At 42.6% G+C, this 17,110-nt stretch overlaps 1 protein-coding gene across 6 annotated transcripts in view; it reads left to right on the top strand.

The window, feature by feature from the left end:
- Positions 1-17,110, top strand: part of LOC107387348 (inactive N-acetylated-alpha-linked acidic dipeptidase-like protein 2) — a 661,429-nt gene that overhangs the window by 353,152 nt on the left and 291,167 nt on the right. For all 6 annotated transcript variants that reach the window (XM_054749605.2, XM_070545852.1, XM_054749607.2 and 3 more), the window contains one exon: positions 101-368. In XM_054749605.2, coding sequence (XP_054605580.1) covers positions 101-368 — 268 coding nt within the window. The remainder of the gene's footprint in view (positions 1-100; positions 369-17,110) is intronic.

The following is a 17,110-nucleotide window of genomic DNA, read 5'->3' as shown; positions in this document are numbered from 1 at the left end:
AATTTCTACTGATTACAACAAAAAAATACTAATAATTAACCATTGTAAGTCAAGTCTCTTTATAAATATTGTTTCTGTTTTTTCCGCTTGTTGTTTGCAGGTCGTTTTCCAGCCAGTCAGACGAAAGTGAAGAATCCAGAGCCAGGTATCTGTATAGGCAGTGGGTAGGACTTGGGCTGACTGATGTCCGTATATCCAATCATACAGTTCTGCTCAGCCTTCCTGGTTCCAAACCCAACACCATCACTGACAAAGCTAGTCACCAGTGCTTCCTGGCCAGTGGCTTCCAGTGTGATCAGAGAAAACCCAGGGATGTGAAGAAGCAGCAGTTCTCCTATGCAGCCTATTCTGCAGCAGGCAGTGTACAGGTACTGTCCATGACTATGGCAAATTAATAGTATAACACTCTTTACAGGGCATACATTGCAATACTTGCAAAATCATGATTTCAACCCTCAGAGGAAACAACAACCTCCCACCCATTACATTTTTCATTTTTTAAGTATCAGTGATTGCTCAAGTTTGTCTAATTGTTCAAGCTGTTCTTTACCACATCTACGCTAAACAAACAAAAATAGTTTTCAGGAATATGCAAAAAATGTGTTTTGTCTTGAAGATCAAGTTTATCTGTTGCTCCACAACGAGTCCCAAATCCTCTCCTGTCAGTGTGCTTACGGAAACTCCAGAGAGCACGCTCTGACAAATCCTTAGTAATAATCAGAATCAGAATCAGAAAGAATTTTATTGCCAGCGCTCCAGCGATCCAGAGCATAGGAACTTGACTCCACAGTACCGCCTGACCAAGATTACACACACATATAGACAGGAAAGATACAGGCAGACCGCGAGAGCAGCCATGACGGCGCTCATTTCAGTAGATGAAGAGGGGATTACATGAGGAGAGTTCGGGGAGGGAAAAAAAGGCTTAACAGAGCTACACTGGCAGGGTGTAGCTCTACTATGCAAAAAAACACCTCTACATATAAGCACGAACGTCACAGTTCACAACGTGAGACCCGGTAGGTAGGGGGGAGGGGCTGGGACCCTGGTTTCCTTAGCAGAAGCAGCCTGTGTGGCGCTCGGCCAACTGAATCCACAGGTGGGAGGGAGGTCACGGGAAAGCACAGAGCACAGCGAGTGCCTCCAACTTGATGACCTCGGTGCGGAGACCACAATCTGAAGGCGGAAACTCCAGAGAGCACGCTCTGACAAATCCTTAGTAATAATAATAATAATAATAATAATAATAATAATAATAATAATAATAATAATAATATAATAATAATAATAAACAAACAATCTTTTATCTAGCGCATCTCAAGCTAAATTACAATGCGCTTCACAAGGACAACAATATAATATAATTAAATTTAATCACAAATAATATTAATTAATTAAAACGATTAAGAACATCGTTAAAATGGGAAGAGTAACAATTGTGATTACAAAAAACATGAAATCTATTCTGTAATGTCTGATTCCCATCGGATGTTTTAGCACCATTTATGTGACTCGGCTGTTTTTCCGCTGAAATAATTATTTATTAGATAAAATAATTTGTGGATGACGAACATCTGAGGACGACTGAGATCTTGGGATGTTGCGGTTCCCTCGTTCTACCACTAAATGCTGTTCCTACGCATGGTCTGAAATTTTCTTATGTTTAGTATCCACGCAGACATACAAAATGATGAATACCACACAGTGTGTAAATTAGTTCCTATGCACGATATAAGCACAGATCTGTTCGTAAGTACGGGTGATACATGAGGCCCCTTGTCTTTAAAGATAGTATAGAGCAATAACAACACTGCATCACATCAGGAGAAGTTCCATAATAAGTCATCCAGAACTACTCAGTAATATTCACGGTATGCCTCTGTTTGCCTAACAGCAATGCGACACTTCCGCTGCCTCTATTCGCTCTGTGGTTCTTTTGCCTTATCAAAACACAAGAGACTGACAGCTTGTCCAAAACACAGCGTGGGGCATTTATTTACACAACTCATCCATACATCACCAACAGCTCATGGGACAGCCTGCAGCCTGGTACTAAATGCCTCGGCTGGAATCCTTCTGCAAAGCCCTTCTCTCCCTCAACACGCAGCATCAGTTATACTGGTGTTCCTGGCGCTTCCTCCCACATTCCTTTGATTTCGGGAGATGATGGTGTGCTGTTTTTCACTTCCCAATATGGTCAAAGAAGTTAAGACTTACTGGAGGTTACATAAGTTGGACTGAACAACAGGATGTCAGATTGCACGTACACACAGAACACTGATTTTAGCTCCTACAGCTCTTCTTTCTTGAATAAAGAATGCAGCATTGATGTGTTACCGCCAAGTAACACAAGCCTGAAGGTGTTCCACCTTGTTGCAGAGTTGCTAATGCTAACGGTTAGCTGCTTCTAGCTGAGACTCGCTCTGCTCTCCCCTAGCTACGAAAACCAGCACAGCCTTCTGCAGTAGCAAGCCAAGATGGGTGTGTCCACGATAGCTTACGGTGTTAAGTAAAACTGTGTCTATTATGTTTCAGCAGCTAATGCAGGGATAGGGGTTGAATATGTTTTCTATATTTAGTATGCATATGCAACTCAGAGTGACCAATCATATTATGAAAAGAACATATATTAAACTTTCTCTTCGATAGGTGTACCTTTTGAGATTTATTCCTGATTTCAGACTCTCCCTTTGTGCTCATTGTACCATCCCTACAGCAACAATGTATTAAATTCAAGAGGTGCCCAATCCACTATCCAAAGTGTGTGCAAGGATCAGTGAGCAGTGATTTCAGTTAGGTTGAGCTGCAGCATGATGCAATGAAATCCATATAGAATTGAATAGAATAGACTTTATTGATCCCACAGTGGGGAACTTCACTTGTTACAGCAACACCAACACTTAACTCGTTCACTGCCAGCGTTTCCTGATAAGGAAAGCCCATCACTGCCAGCGTTTTTCAGTGTTTTCACAGGTTTTTTTAAGAGTGACAGAATGTTGAGCTCTAGGATGATGTCAACGCCAAAACTAACAAAACAAAAAGTAGACTCACCTCTTACATCAGGAAAAATCCGCCTGTTTCGAGCTTTATCCATTTCATAATCCTTTGTCGAATTGTGATCAGCAGAAGCTTTTCCGGTTCGCGCCTCACTTTTCTTTTTTTTTTTACAGCGGTGGCCCAAAACGATCTCCTAACACGTAGATTTTCTGCTTCCTGATCACATGATCTGTGACATATGCAGATGAAGATTGGCTTTAGAGCTGGGATGTTTGTTCTCACGGTGTGGGGGCTCGTTCCAGCACCCACACAGTAAAAAAAATGCAAATAACAACTTTAGTCGTCATTGGCAGAGAACGATTGGATTTAAAATGACGACTCTTGTCGTCAATAGCAGTGAATGAGTTAAGAGATTGATTTGAAGAAAAATAATAACAAAGGTACATGTGTATACACATAGGCAGTAAGCTGTTATTCTTAACTTCGGCCACTTAAAACCACAAATAAAAATGAAGAACTTGAGTTCTAGAACTATGCAGCATACTGTAAGGGACACAGACATCCTATGTAAGCATAAAGTAACTGAAAGGAATTTACAGTCATTTATTTCAACAAATAAATTACTTTCGTTACAGATATTCTGTTAGGAGACCAAAATGTGACTCCATTAAAAACCAACCAAGTCTTTAGGATGGTCCTTGGGTTTCTCTGGGGAAACCTAGTCCAGACAGGCTAGTTCACACTTATCACAAAAGAATGAATTGATTTTATGCATAAAGTAGCACCAGTAATCTCAAAAATGCAGAAACCATAAGAATCTTTTAAAAGATGGCTTTTGACTCATACTAGATGCATGGTTAATCTTCTCCACCATCCTTCAAAAGTGTGAAGGTTAGTGGAAATCATTATGCATGTAGACTGCCGTTGCCGAGCAGCAGACACTCACATACAAAGAAATAACCGTCACACTGTTTTTTAAGGGTTTTACTTCTCTGTATCCCAGGAACTGAGAAAGGGGTTGAAGGAGATGCTTGTTATTCCCTTGAGCCTCTACTCGGCCCGAGGGCAGATGAAAAGTTGGAGCAATTCTCTGAATACCAACCAAGTTTTCCGCCTCTCCTTGCTTTTCCTTCCCCCTTCGCTCTCCTTTCTCCGCTTCACTCGATCCATCCAGCTGTCTGCTTGTAGAAGTCTAACCAAAAGGAGGGTCACAGTCATCCACCTCCGCTTTATGTTTCAAGCTCCACTCTGTTTATTATGAAGTTTAATGGAACTTTCACAATTTTATGGGGCATTAGGATTAGATGCATTATGATGTTCATTTTGTAAATGGCATAATTCCTGCTTTTGGGAGTCTTTGTTTAGACACATACACATCTATCCACCATATGTAAAAGGAAGGGATGAAGAAAAAGAAAATATTTGCTTGCTCTGAGCTATAATGAAACAGTTTCATGTGAGGATTTTGTTTGCATATCTTCTAAAAACTAGCTCAGTGGCCTTGTGGTATGGGTGTCTGCCCTGAGACTGGGAGATCGTTGGTTCAAATCCATGGTTGGGTCATACCAAAGACTTTAAAAATGGGCTTCAGCCCCCCTAAAATAATCACCACCCCCCCTTTTTTTATTTTATTTTATTTTTTTAATGGCTGTTTCAATTATTGTGAGTGAAAACTAAATGGCATAGTAGCATTTGTTTTGGCATTAGAAATTGAAAATGTTTTTCAATTTGTTGTCTAGATGAATATACAAAGATTTTTTTAAGAGAGTGAGTGAGGAACAGGAGAGAGACCAGGTGGTTGATGCTGAGGAGATCTGCATGGTCAAGGTCAGTGATCTACAGAGAAAACAGGTTATGAGCATTTACCTGAGCACAAAGTTCCCAAGCAAAATTGAACAGTTTTCTAGTTAGAAGTGAACAGGTAAGAGACTTTGAAAAAAAAAACTATAATTATCATCTGACCTGCAACCTTATGTCAAGTTGTATCTGTATAGTTGGCTTTCTGTATTATAAGTTCTACTACTTGCTGGATATTTTTATCTATACTAGGGCTGCAACAACGAATCGATAAAATCGATGAAAATCGATTATTAAAAGCGTTGGCAACGAATGGCGTCATCGATTCGTTGCGTCGCACAACTCTTCCCAAGCGCGCCCCCCCTTCCCCCCCGCCCGCCCGCCGTTGCAGACCGGACCGGAGCAAGCCAGATCAGCGCCAGGGAGAGCCGGCAGGTGTTTGAAAAGGAAAATGGCAGACGCAGCGAGACCCAAAAAAGTTAAAACTTCTAAAGTTTGGGAGCATTTTCTGTTAAATCAGGCGAAGACATGCGTTACCTGCAACGTTTGTAAATCAGACTTGGCATGGCACGGCAGTACTACGGTAATGATGCAGCATCTGAAACGGAAGCATGTGGGAATCATCTGCGAGGAGGGAGAGAGCTCTATGTCCGGGTAAGTTAAAAACTTTTCAAAAGTGATTCACCCAAGCCCCGGATTATTACACAGGCTAGACATGCCCTAAGCTCGTAAAAAAAAGTCTATAAAATCGTAAGCGCGACGCTTATTAAAAAAACGGGGTGGAGGGGAATCTTCCCGTAGACTCGCGCTGCTGCGAACCGGTTCCGCCGTCACATTCCCGCAGAAACCGGTTGATTTGATCACACCGGGGCCAGACTACTAGCATGTGGTTTTACAACCACAATCCTCAGAAGCGAAAACGCTTTTAAAAGGGAGGGAGGAGTCCTAACTGTTGCTGCAGGCGTGTTGTGTGGGAGTGCAGTTATATACTGGTTAATGTATTTTTGGGTTCAGTTGCTTTCATGTGGCCTAATGTGTCAGGTTCGATGGGCTGAGCTGGAGTGTGGCTATGAGACCCAGGCGCGTAGAGACTGGTGTTGAATGGTGACTGTTATGTGGCAGAGTGAGAAGTTCTCTTCCTGTATGGTTTTAGTGTTTTTAGTTCTTAGAATGGGTTGGCGTCTGTCGTTAGATGATTGAGTGCCGGCTCAGCTGTGAGAGGTTCTTAAATAGTTTCAGCGGGATGACGTCACCGTGTTGCGTCGGTGACGGGGATGCTGGGAGATGGAGTGCAGCACCCTCCAGGCCCACGGAGGAGGTCAGGAGGAGGAGTTCATGACAATGTGAGTCTATTTGGGATCATTGGAAAGATCAGCAGCATTTCTTGATGTGACTTTATGGCAGTTGCCCAGGGCATCATCGCAAGGAGGATGGCATTCATTTACTTTTGTTTATTTGGTATTTTTTCAGTCATTTTTGGAAATAGTGATTAATTTTGATTAATTCACAGCCTGTTTGATTACATTTAAAAATTAGTCGTTTGACATCCCCAATTATAATAAATGTCTACAGATGAGATCAAACAAGACAGATGAGAATTGCCCTTAAGCTGTTTAACTTGGACCAAGCATTTTAGGTCACAGATAGGTGTAGCTTAGGGTCTCTGTCTATACACCTCATCCTCCCTTGCTCATCCCCTTCCAAAGTATTCTGCAGGCTTCATTTCTGGTTTTTCATTTTTTGAAAAATGAGGCAGAAAGAGGTGTTGTCTGGCGAACCGCATGGTACACATGGAAGGGGCTGGGTGGAGTCAACACTTTCTCACTTGCTATGCTAAAAGTTCATGTTGTGTCATAATAGGCTGACTTTATTCTTTATGATCTCCAGGGCAAAACAACAAACACTGAGCAGCTTGTTATTGTCAAGCAAATCATGCACACCTCAACATGCAGCTGTCATCACAAATAGCATCTTGAATATGCTGGTGACTGACATGAGGCCTCTCTCAATGGTGGAGGATGATGGTTTTATCGCCATGGTCCATACCTTGAATCCTGGTTATACCCTCCCATCCAGGACCCATTTCACCAAACTCATGGAGAGAAAATATGTGGACACATTGCAAAAGATTATGACTGTAATTAAATCAACAAGCAGCAAGCTTGCTCTTACAGCTGATGTCTGGACCAGCATTGCCACTGAAGCGTACCTTGGAATTACATGTCACTTCATCACAGAAGACTGGGAAATGCAGTCAATCTGCCTTACCACCAAACCACTGCAGGACAGACACACTGCATCCAACATTGCAGAGTGGTTAGAGGAGGCAGTAACCCGATTTGACATTCCTCTCAACAAAATCATTGCTCTAGTGCATGATAATGGTGCCAATGTTGTGGCTGCAGCAAACATCCTGGAGGAGAAACATGGGTGGTCCTCTGTCAGTTGTACTGGCCATACCTTACAACTTGTGATAAACTCTGCTTTGAAGAATCAAGCGATCGATAAAGCTGTTAGGGCGGCAAGATGTCTGGTTGAACACTTTAAGAGAAGTGAGCTTGCCACCACAAAGCTGAAAGAAAAACAGAAACAAATGGCCACACCTGAGCACAACCTAGTCCAAGATGTAAGCACACGGTGGAACAGCACATTTTATATGATCACCAGACTGCTTGAACAAAGGTGGCCCGTGACAGCAACACTGTCTGACAGCTCGGTCACACACAAGGACAAAAAGTATCTGGACCTGAAACCAGACCAGTGGAGCTTGCTTGAGGAGCTTTCGGAGGCTCTTAAGCCTTTTGAATGTGCCACTGTCTTTATGAGCGGGCAGACATACGCCACTATATCTGCAATACCTCCACTGGTGAAGGGGCTGTTGAGGTCCACTCTGAGTGCAGATTTTCAGTCAGCTGCACTGCAGGCTTTCAAGCTTACGACTGTGGAGCAGCTGCAAGAGCGATGGAAGTTTGAAACATCTTTTTCAGACACTGCACCAAACACAGTGGTTCTTGCAGCAGCCCTTGACCCAAGGTTCAGGAGACTGAAGTTTCTGTCACCACAGGAAATCTTTGATGCCCAGGGCAAAATCCAAGCAATGGCATTTAAAGAGAGAAGGGAGGTGGATATGCAGCAGCGAAGCAGTAGCAGGACCACATCTACCAGTGATGCAGCTTCTAAATCAACATCAGGAACTCTTCTTGACTCACTCCTTGACTCTGATGGTGATGAAGACAGTCCAGGGCAAGTGGAAACTAGTGATGATGAGAATGTTCGAGTGAGGAATGAGGTCAACAGTTACTTTGGAGAAAAGAACCTTGCAAAAGAAGAAAGTCCATTGAAGTGGTGGAAAGAGAACCAAGACAGATATCCCATGTTGGCCAGGCTAGCAAGGTCCTACTTGTCCATCCCAGGGACCTCAACTCCATCTGAGCGTCTGTTTTCTGCTGCTGGCAATATAGCCTCAAAGAAGCGAGCCAGTCTGAGTCAGGAGCATGTTGATATGCCTACATTTTTGCATTGCAATGCAACTTATTTGAAGCTGTAAGACAATTTAGGTGATAGCATGTTGTTTTTCTGTTATTGAACTGTTTTCTAATAATGTTATGTGTTTAATAAAGTGAAGGAAGGAGAGAAATAACGTTTCCCTAGCAGTTTTTAAAATTTCCGCATGTAATCCGATTAATCGATTAATCGTGTCGAGACCCCATCCGATTAATCGATTATCCAAATAATCGTTTGTTGCAGCCCTAATCTATACTGTTATTTTGTCTTGTAATTGTTAATTACATACTCCTTTATTCCATATCATATCAGTGTTATTCACAGTGTTGGTAGTAACGCCGTTTAAAATAACGGCGTTACTAACAGCGTTCTTTTTTAGGTAACGGAATAATCTAATTAATTACTTTTCCCACTGTTGCAATGCCGTTACCGTTACTGGGGACGGAAGCTTGTGCGTTACTATGTGCTTGTCGAACATTGAGCAACAGTGTGAGGCTTTCTGACCGCCACACTTCAGCTGCAGCCAGGGAGAGAAAGGTGTCGGTAACATACTTACAAACACGAAGATGATTGGCCGGGTGGGCGGAGACCCTCACTGTCTCAGTCGCTGCATGCTGTAGACCCAACAGAGCAGTGATGGGAATAACGCTGTTTAAAATAACCACGTCAATAAAAAAATATTTCTTTCTGTAACAAGCAAACTAATTAATTACCGTCTTCTTTTAACAAAACGTCGTTTCTGTTACTGATAAGAAAATGTGTGCGTTAAGCAGCGCGGTGTGTTGAAGCTGTCATCAGCTGATCAGGAGCTAAAGAGGTAGATGTTTTCATCCAAGCACTTCACGGCCCGTGAAGAACGAGGAAGACGTGATGAATATCTACGGCTGCAGACCCCAGCGAATCTGCGGGTCTGCAGCCGTGCCCTTCTTAGCGTGACAGCGGGACGTCCCGAAGGTCCGCTCACCTGTTCACCGCTCAGACGTCACGATCTCCTACCTTCCTAGTTCATCCAGCTGTAACCTGTTTCTGATCATGTCTTTCATCCCGCTGTAACACTGATGCATCAGTCTCAGACGTCATGGAGCTCAGGTGTTATTAGAACTACCTGTGTGTGTTTACCACCCAGCTTCAGCTCTTCTGTGGTTGGGTCTGACCCAAGTTAGTAAAGGTAAGTCCTCCTTCAGGCTTGTGCCTCTTCTAGTGTCATTTTAAAGGATTTTATTTATTTATTTAACCGTTACTAGATTACCAACAACAGAAATGCTTCTAAAAACACACAATTATGTGAAGCTGGAAAAATTAGACTACTGTGCAAAATTACATTCATTTCTGTAATTTAACTAGACTGAGAGACCATTTAAAGGCTCGGGAACCTTTACAGGTGTTTCTATTTGCAATTTTAAATTTTAGCTGATTGGGGTCTTGTTAAATATCACACAGTGACCTTTTAATAGTCTAGATTGGTGTAATGTTCCTGTTAGTAGTTCCTCTTGTTAAGTGCTAATTTATTTAAATTATTCAGGTTAATAAAAAACATTTGGACATTATGTTCCAGTCATGAGTCATTTATATTTCACTATTGTAGTAATTCTTGCATGCTTTAATGAAAAAAAGAACTAAGTAGTTATTTTTCTTGGTAATTAGTTACTTTTATAATCTTGTAACTCAGTTAGTAACTGAGTTACTTTTTTGACAAAGTAATCAGTAACGATAACTAATTACTTTTTTAAAGTAACGTTCCCAACACTGGTTATTCATATATTAAAACTGTCAACTGCACACTCATTTGGCAGAATAAAAGTTTGACAATTATTCATTTGTTCTTTATTGTCATATTTCAGTAACATTTATAATTGTAGCGTTATGGATTTATGCTCTTTTATGAAAGAGAAACCATGCTACGTATTAATTCGGAATATTAATTTTAATAAATCAATAACCAAATTTTATATTGTTCAGAAGACTCAAAGGTTGTTTTCATCCATAAACTGCCGATAATATCTGAGTGTCTGTGTTTCAGTTCAATGAGGAAACCAGTTTGACGTTTAAAAGTTTTAATTCTTCAAATTAAACTAATGATTTTGAAATTAACAAACAGGAAATACAATCAACATTAGTAACTTTGTGGGACAATCTCTTTAACAGTTGATATGCTGTTCTGGCTCAAATAGACCTTCTGATGAATTTATGAAGATTGAGAATGTTGTGATGGTGAGAGTGATATGAGCTGGGATGGGTGCGTGAGTGCATCTGATTTTGCTTCAGGAAGAACCAGGTGTCTGAGTGAAAAGTGATGGTTTGAATAAACTTAGGCTCTTAGTTGGAAAAGATGCATCAAAACGCTAAACACCGTGTTCTGTCTCACCGAATTCTTTTGGACCCTCTTTCGGATCCGGGGCGTCACCTTAGGATGTTTCATCCAGGGCACCTTGGCTGGCAGAAAAGACAAAGATGCGCTGCGACCCGGTCCAGAGTTGTCCTCGGTACACGTTGATGGTAAAGCGTTTTGTCGACGCGCTTTCTTAAGTTAATTCACTCAGAAATCAAAAGACTCGGTAATGAGTCTGCGTTAGAAGTTGCGATTCAGCTATTCTGCCTGGCGTGGCAGAAACAGCGTGAAAGGGGGGAAGAACGAGCCAACAGGCTCTGCCCCCCCTTTGGTTTTCAGGTCTGTTCTCTCTCGTTGTCCAACACGAACTGAATCATAAGACTGAAAACTTACCAAAAACCTTTCTCTTCTCAAAGCAAACGTGCGTCATCAAATGTGTCTGGAGTTTACTGTGAGCAGGTGTGTGTGGATGTGTGTGAATGTTTGTGCTTGAGTGTGTGTGAAGGTCAGTAACAAACATTCTCAACATTATTTAAGAATGGATTCATTAAACCATTATAATTACCCCAAAGCTAAATAGTCATTCATTTGATTAATCACATTTATAATGAGCAAAATGATAATGGTTACTTTAACATTAAAATCAAGAAAAAGAAGTTTAAACTTTATGTTTTGACTTGGTCTGGGTACAACTCATGTAAACACATCTTCTGGTAGACTGCAGGTGGTTGATGTTATGGTTTCCTCCCAGACTCGCTGGCGTTCAGGTCTTAATCTGTGGGTGAAAGTTCTCAGCGACCCAGCTTTGACACAGCTGAGTCCAACACCACCTTTGTGATAGAAAACCCATATTTCCTCACGTTACATACCCCCCCTTTTTGTGACGACATGGTGGTCAAGCACAGGCCACCTGCCGTTACAAACACAATAACGTGATGTACCCGTGAAGGTAGACATCCCAGATGAAGGCAGGAACGATGAAGCGTCTCCACAGGTCTCGTGTAGAAGGGAGTCTATCCTGATCAGATGATTAAGGCCAAAACTGTTGCAATCATTGTAAAGTAATCCACTTAGGAAATCTTGAAAGCAGAGCTATTTCAATAGCAGTTAATTTCATCAGCAATAATGCAAAGGTATGCAAAGGATAAGCAGCTCGTGTGCCACACGGAGCTGGGCAGATGAAGTATTCCTCAGGCGTAGTCCAGGCGAAGTCCAGTGACGACCTCGACCCATCTCGAATCACGACCGAAGCCCCATGCGACAGAAAACCAGTTGAAGGATGGTGAAGACGGCCCCTCTGATGGGATGTAGTCCATACGAGCTCGGAGAAGGAGACAAAGTGAGACAGCCCACACGACAGATAGCATTTGATGCAAAACAAAGAAATCAATCAAAACCTATCTATGGGTGCCTCTGGGAAAATGTGGGTGCCTTTTGTGAATTATCTAAAGAAGAAATGTTCTGCACCCTGTTCTACGTGTCATGTAAAAACGTGATGCAGAGAAAACACAAATAAAAGAAAGTAAATCCTAACTGATATGTGAAACTCAGCAGGCTGCACTAATTAAAGGCATGTATATAAAAGAAATAATAATCATGAAAATGAAAGGCAAATTGGCTTGTGGCCCTTTAAGGGAAATAGCAACAAAATAAAATTAACTTTGTAATCAAATATAAACATGCTACACAAAGCACTAATAAAAAGATAGAGATGTAAATCAGTTCTAAAAATGTAAATCAGTAGGTTAGTAATCCCTAAAGATGTGAGTTAGTAACAGGACCCTGGCTGGAGGCAGGTAACCTGAAAAAAAACCCAAAGGATATCACATTTGTTAAAAATTCATCCCACAAACGAGAGAATTTGTAACGGTCCACCAGTCAGTGGAAAAGAATCCGGTCAGAATAGTCGGTCAGAATAGAGTTTTGAATCTGGTATTGCGGACCCACAGAGACACGAGTTTGGACGTATCTGTGGGAGCAGGCTCATAAGCGATTTGGTTATCAAACTGTTTGTATCTTGTGTTACGAACCCACAGGGAAACTTGTTTGAATTTACCTGAGGGTCCCGTTTGGAACTGGAGCGAAGCTGATGGTTTAGCTGTTAGATCAGAACCTGATTTTACCTGCTCAAAGTTGGGTTGCAGCTTAACGGAGGCGACTTTGTTGTGATCAGAAATGGTAGTGAACTGGAAATGCGAAAATGATGCTCGCAAAGCGGGAGGAGGCTCCCCACCCCCCTTTTGTTTCTCAAACGTATGCCGTGTCTGTGAGACAGGAGAAGCATAACAAAGAACAGTTCTTAAGCTCTTAAAAGCGCTATTACCAAGAAGATGCACATTGTCACCTGAATCGTGCTGAAAGAGTAGGTGTTCAGATGTCCAAAGACCTGGAGGTGTTGGACTTGGAGGTTCTGAAAAGGAGTGATCCAAGGATGGTTGTGTCACGGGTGTCAAAGCAAACCTAGCCATGTTTAGAATCAGATACAGACATGATGCTAGCTTTAGGAACATGGTCTGTCCTGAAAACTGAAACCAAGAATACTTTATTCCCAAGAATGATGGAGGTTCCCACACTGAATCAGAAAAACCCGGTTTAACCAGAGTATTTACAGACTGACTAGAACTCCGCCCCGTAGAAGGTGCAGCACCTAACTCCGGGTCGGAGGTCAATGTTGTCAGCTGAATTGGTGGAAGGTCAGTGTCGATTTCTGCAATGACCCGCCCGCTCGGAGGAGGCGTTCCCCCGAACCGGTTGAAGTCCGCAACGGAAAACTCAGAGCCACTCAGCACCCCCCCTTTGTCAGGAGGGGCCCCGAGCAGAGCATCACTGCACGCACCTACACCTCCCGGGCCGGGTTGCCTTCCCGAGCCCGTGAGAGAGGTGTGCGCAGCAACCACCGAGCCACCTTTAATATCGCCACTGACCACAGGACTGCTGGAAACCGCAGGGTTTTCTGCGTCGTCGTGGTCACCTGTAAGAGAAATCACAGGAAAGAGAGCACAGAGGCCCGAGACTAAGTCACACCCCTGTGAAAGGAGAAAAGAATTGGCCACCGTATTAGCAGAGGTCACAAACTGAAAAGTGACAAGGTCATTCACATAAAGGTCAAGATGTCCGGGCACAAACCCCCCAAATGGCCTGGTAGCTCCGTCCGGAGACCACAAGTGTTTCACGGTGGCTGACGTTTCCATCACGCCCCGATAAAGAAGCTGGTTTGTGCATGAAGCGGACTGACTAGTAAAACGGACCTCTGACTGAAGCGGTGGATCACAGCCTGAAGATTGCACACCCATGCTGGAGAGATGTTCAGCCTCTAACATGGATGACAGAGGAGAAGCATTAGGAACCAAAGGGTTAAGCACAACCTGTTTGTCAGAGAGGTTAACCATAGGCTCAAGAGATTTATTCAGCTTAAAAGCAGCAGAGAAAGTGTTGTTTATTTCAAACCTTGATGTTGATGGTGGGTTTTTGACCCCCTGGAAGAAACAAAGGTAAAGAAAAAGCGTTATGACTGTAAACAGCATGTTGCTTGAATTCACGACATGAAGTGCAGACCAGAACCACCTCCGACCCAGTGCAGCTGGCACCGAACCGCAGCCACTGGTCCCCACTGTTCCCGACCGGCGGCACCCGCCTAAAACGGGCCCGTTCGGGCGGGCGGAGGGACCAGCGATGCTCGGCCGGTGAATTTCCTGCGTCTTGGCATGTTCTGGAAGCAGAACGTCAGAGAACCTTACATCAGGTGTAACAGTGCAAGAAAGATTTTGTCGTGTCTCGTCCATCTCCCATTAAGTTCAGAGCAACTCGCGTTTTTACCTTCTGAGCCGACGTAAAACTCCGGGCAGATTCCTTAATATGTCTCACACAACAAGGACTGACCGTAGCCTACTTAACTTTATGACACAGGGTAAAACAAGGAATTGTTGATAGAGAAATGAATACACACAACTTCACAAGATGGAAGAAAAAGGCATGGAACCGAGCAACGGAGGCTGTGAAAGCCGACCCGTTCACCGGTCCAAAATAAAAATAATAAAAAAAATAACAAACCCTACGCTGCCGTGTTGGTATCAGACGGACAAACATAGCAAAATGTAGATTCTACACACCGTAGCGATTTACAAGAATCACCGCCAATGCGGGTTTTGTGAGGACACAGACTGACTGTGCCAGAAATGATGACAATTTAACGGGACGCGTGCCCTATTTGTCTAACTGTGGCGCTAGCTTAGCTCCCCGGCCAGGCCTAGCGTTCTTTGTCTGTAGCGGCCAGACTGAAATTTCCCCGATTAACAAGTAGGCATCTCGCTCCACTTTTAATACGGACTTTAAAAAAAACGTACGCAATCTGAATGCAGTAACGCGTAACGGCTGTGCCTCGCTTTACGACGTTTACCGAGCAGTCAAGCTCCGGCAGGTGTCACCGAGCATTCCGTTTAAAAAGCGCACGCAATCTGAATGCAGTAGAAACTTCTTTCACAATAGCTCGCCCACAGTGTCAACACACTGAGACGAAAGGTGTCCGAGAATTCAGTCTCGGTTCTGAGGTTCGGAGAATATAGTGATAATTTTAGGAACTGAGGATAAGCTGCACGGTAGCTCACCCAGCGATGATCAGAGCGGAAACGGAGCGTTCCGACCTGAGGTTAGATTGGAGACGCGGCGGCGCGTCAAAATGGACAGAATTTAGTCAAAAGCACAACTCACACGTTCGCTCCGAAGGCGAAGATGGGACAAATCAAAGTTAGGTCTGTAATTTGCGGTCAATTTGAGATCGGAGATCTTCCCGGCCAAGTTTCCACCAGGACGACGCCTCGCGGAAGAGTGACTTCAACGGAACAATTTCCGGTTAATTTCAAAATAAGACATCAAAGTGAAACACAGAGAAAAGCGTTATTTGTAGCTTTTAGATGTAAGAAATCAGACATATCGCAGATATAGAAGACTGGATACGCTCGCCATTAAATGTAGCGTTATGGATTTATGCTCTTTTATGAAAGAGAAACCATGCTACGTATTAATTCGGAATATTAATTTTAATAAATCAATAACCAAATTTTATATTGTTCAGAAGACTCAAAGGTTGTTTTCATCCATAAACTGCCGATAATATCTGAGTGTCTGTGTTTCAGTTCAATGAGGAAACCAGTTTGACGTTTAAAAGTTTTAATTCTTCAAATTAAACTAATGATTTTGAAATTGACAAACAGGAAATACAATCAACATTAGTAACTTTGTGGGACAATCTCTTTAACAGTTGATATGCTGTTCTGGCTCAAATAGACCTTCTGATGAATTTATGAAGATTGAGAATGTTGTGATGGTGAGAGTGATATGAGCTGGGATGGGTGCGTGAGTGCATCTGATTTTGCTTCAGGAAGAACCAGGTGTCTGAGTGAAAAGTGATGGTTTGAATAAACTTAGGCTCTTAGTTGGAAAAGATGCATCAAAACGCTAAACACCGTGTTCTGTCTCACCGAATTCTTTTGGACCCTCTTTCGGATCCGGGGCGTCACCTTAGGATGTTTCATCCAGGGCACCTTGGCTGGCAGAAAAGACAAAGATGCGCTGCGACCCGGTCCAGAGTTGTCCTCGGTACACGTTGATGGTAAAGCGTTTTGTCGACGCGCTTTCTTAAGTTAATTCACTCAGAAATCAAAAGACTCGGTAATGAGTCTGCGTTAGAAGTTGCGATTCAGCTATTCTGCCTGGCGTGGCAGAAACAGCGTGAAAGGGGGGAAGAACGAGCCAACAGGCTCTGCCCCCCCTTTGGTTTTCAGGTCTGTTCTCTCTCGTTGTCCAACACGAACTGAATCATAAGACTGAAAACTTACCAAAAACCTTTCTCTTCTCAAAGCAAACGTGCGTCATCAAATGTGTCTGGAGTTTACTGTGAGCAGGTGTGTGTGGATGTGTGTGAATGTTTGTGCTTGAGTGTGTGTGAAGGTCAGTAACAAACATTCTCAACATTATTTAAGAATGGATTCATTAAACCATTATAATTACCCCAAAGCTAAATAGTCATTCATTTGATTAATCACATTTATAATGAGCAAAATGATAATGGTTACTTTAACATTAAAATCAAGAAAAAGAAGTTTAAACTTTATGTTTTGACTTGGTCTGGGTACAACTCATGTAAACACATCTTCTGGTAGACTGCAGGTGGTTGATGTTATGGTTTCCTCCCAGACTCGCTGGCGTTCAGGTCTTAATCTGTGGGTGAAAGTTCTCAGCGACCCAGCTTTGACACAGCTGAGTCCAACACCACCTTTGTGATAGAAAACCCATATTTCCTCACGTTACATAATTAAGCAAGTTGTAATTAAACAAATTAAATAAATGACTACAACATTTACCCCTGTTAAGTGCAGTAGACTGAAATGAATAGCTTTATTTGGAAATTTAACATATCTAATGTTTAATGGACTTATATAAAATCTTTTTTATAAAAAGAAGAGAGAAAATGCACAAAGGTAGGAA

Source organism: Nothobranchius furzeri, chromosome 16, assembly GCF_043380555.1.
Source record: "Nothobranchius furzeri strain GRZ-AD chromosome 16, NfurGRZ-RIMD1, whole genome shotgun sequence".
Classification (NCBI taxonomy): domain Eukaryota; kingdom Metazoa; phylum Chordata; class Actinopteri; order Cyprinodontiformes; family Nothobranchiidae; genus Nothobranchius; species Nothobranchius furzeri.
Note: the sequence above shows the minus strand (reverse complement) of the source record. Positions and strands in the feature narration are given on the sequence as shown.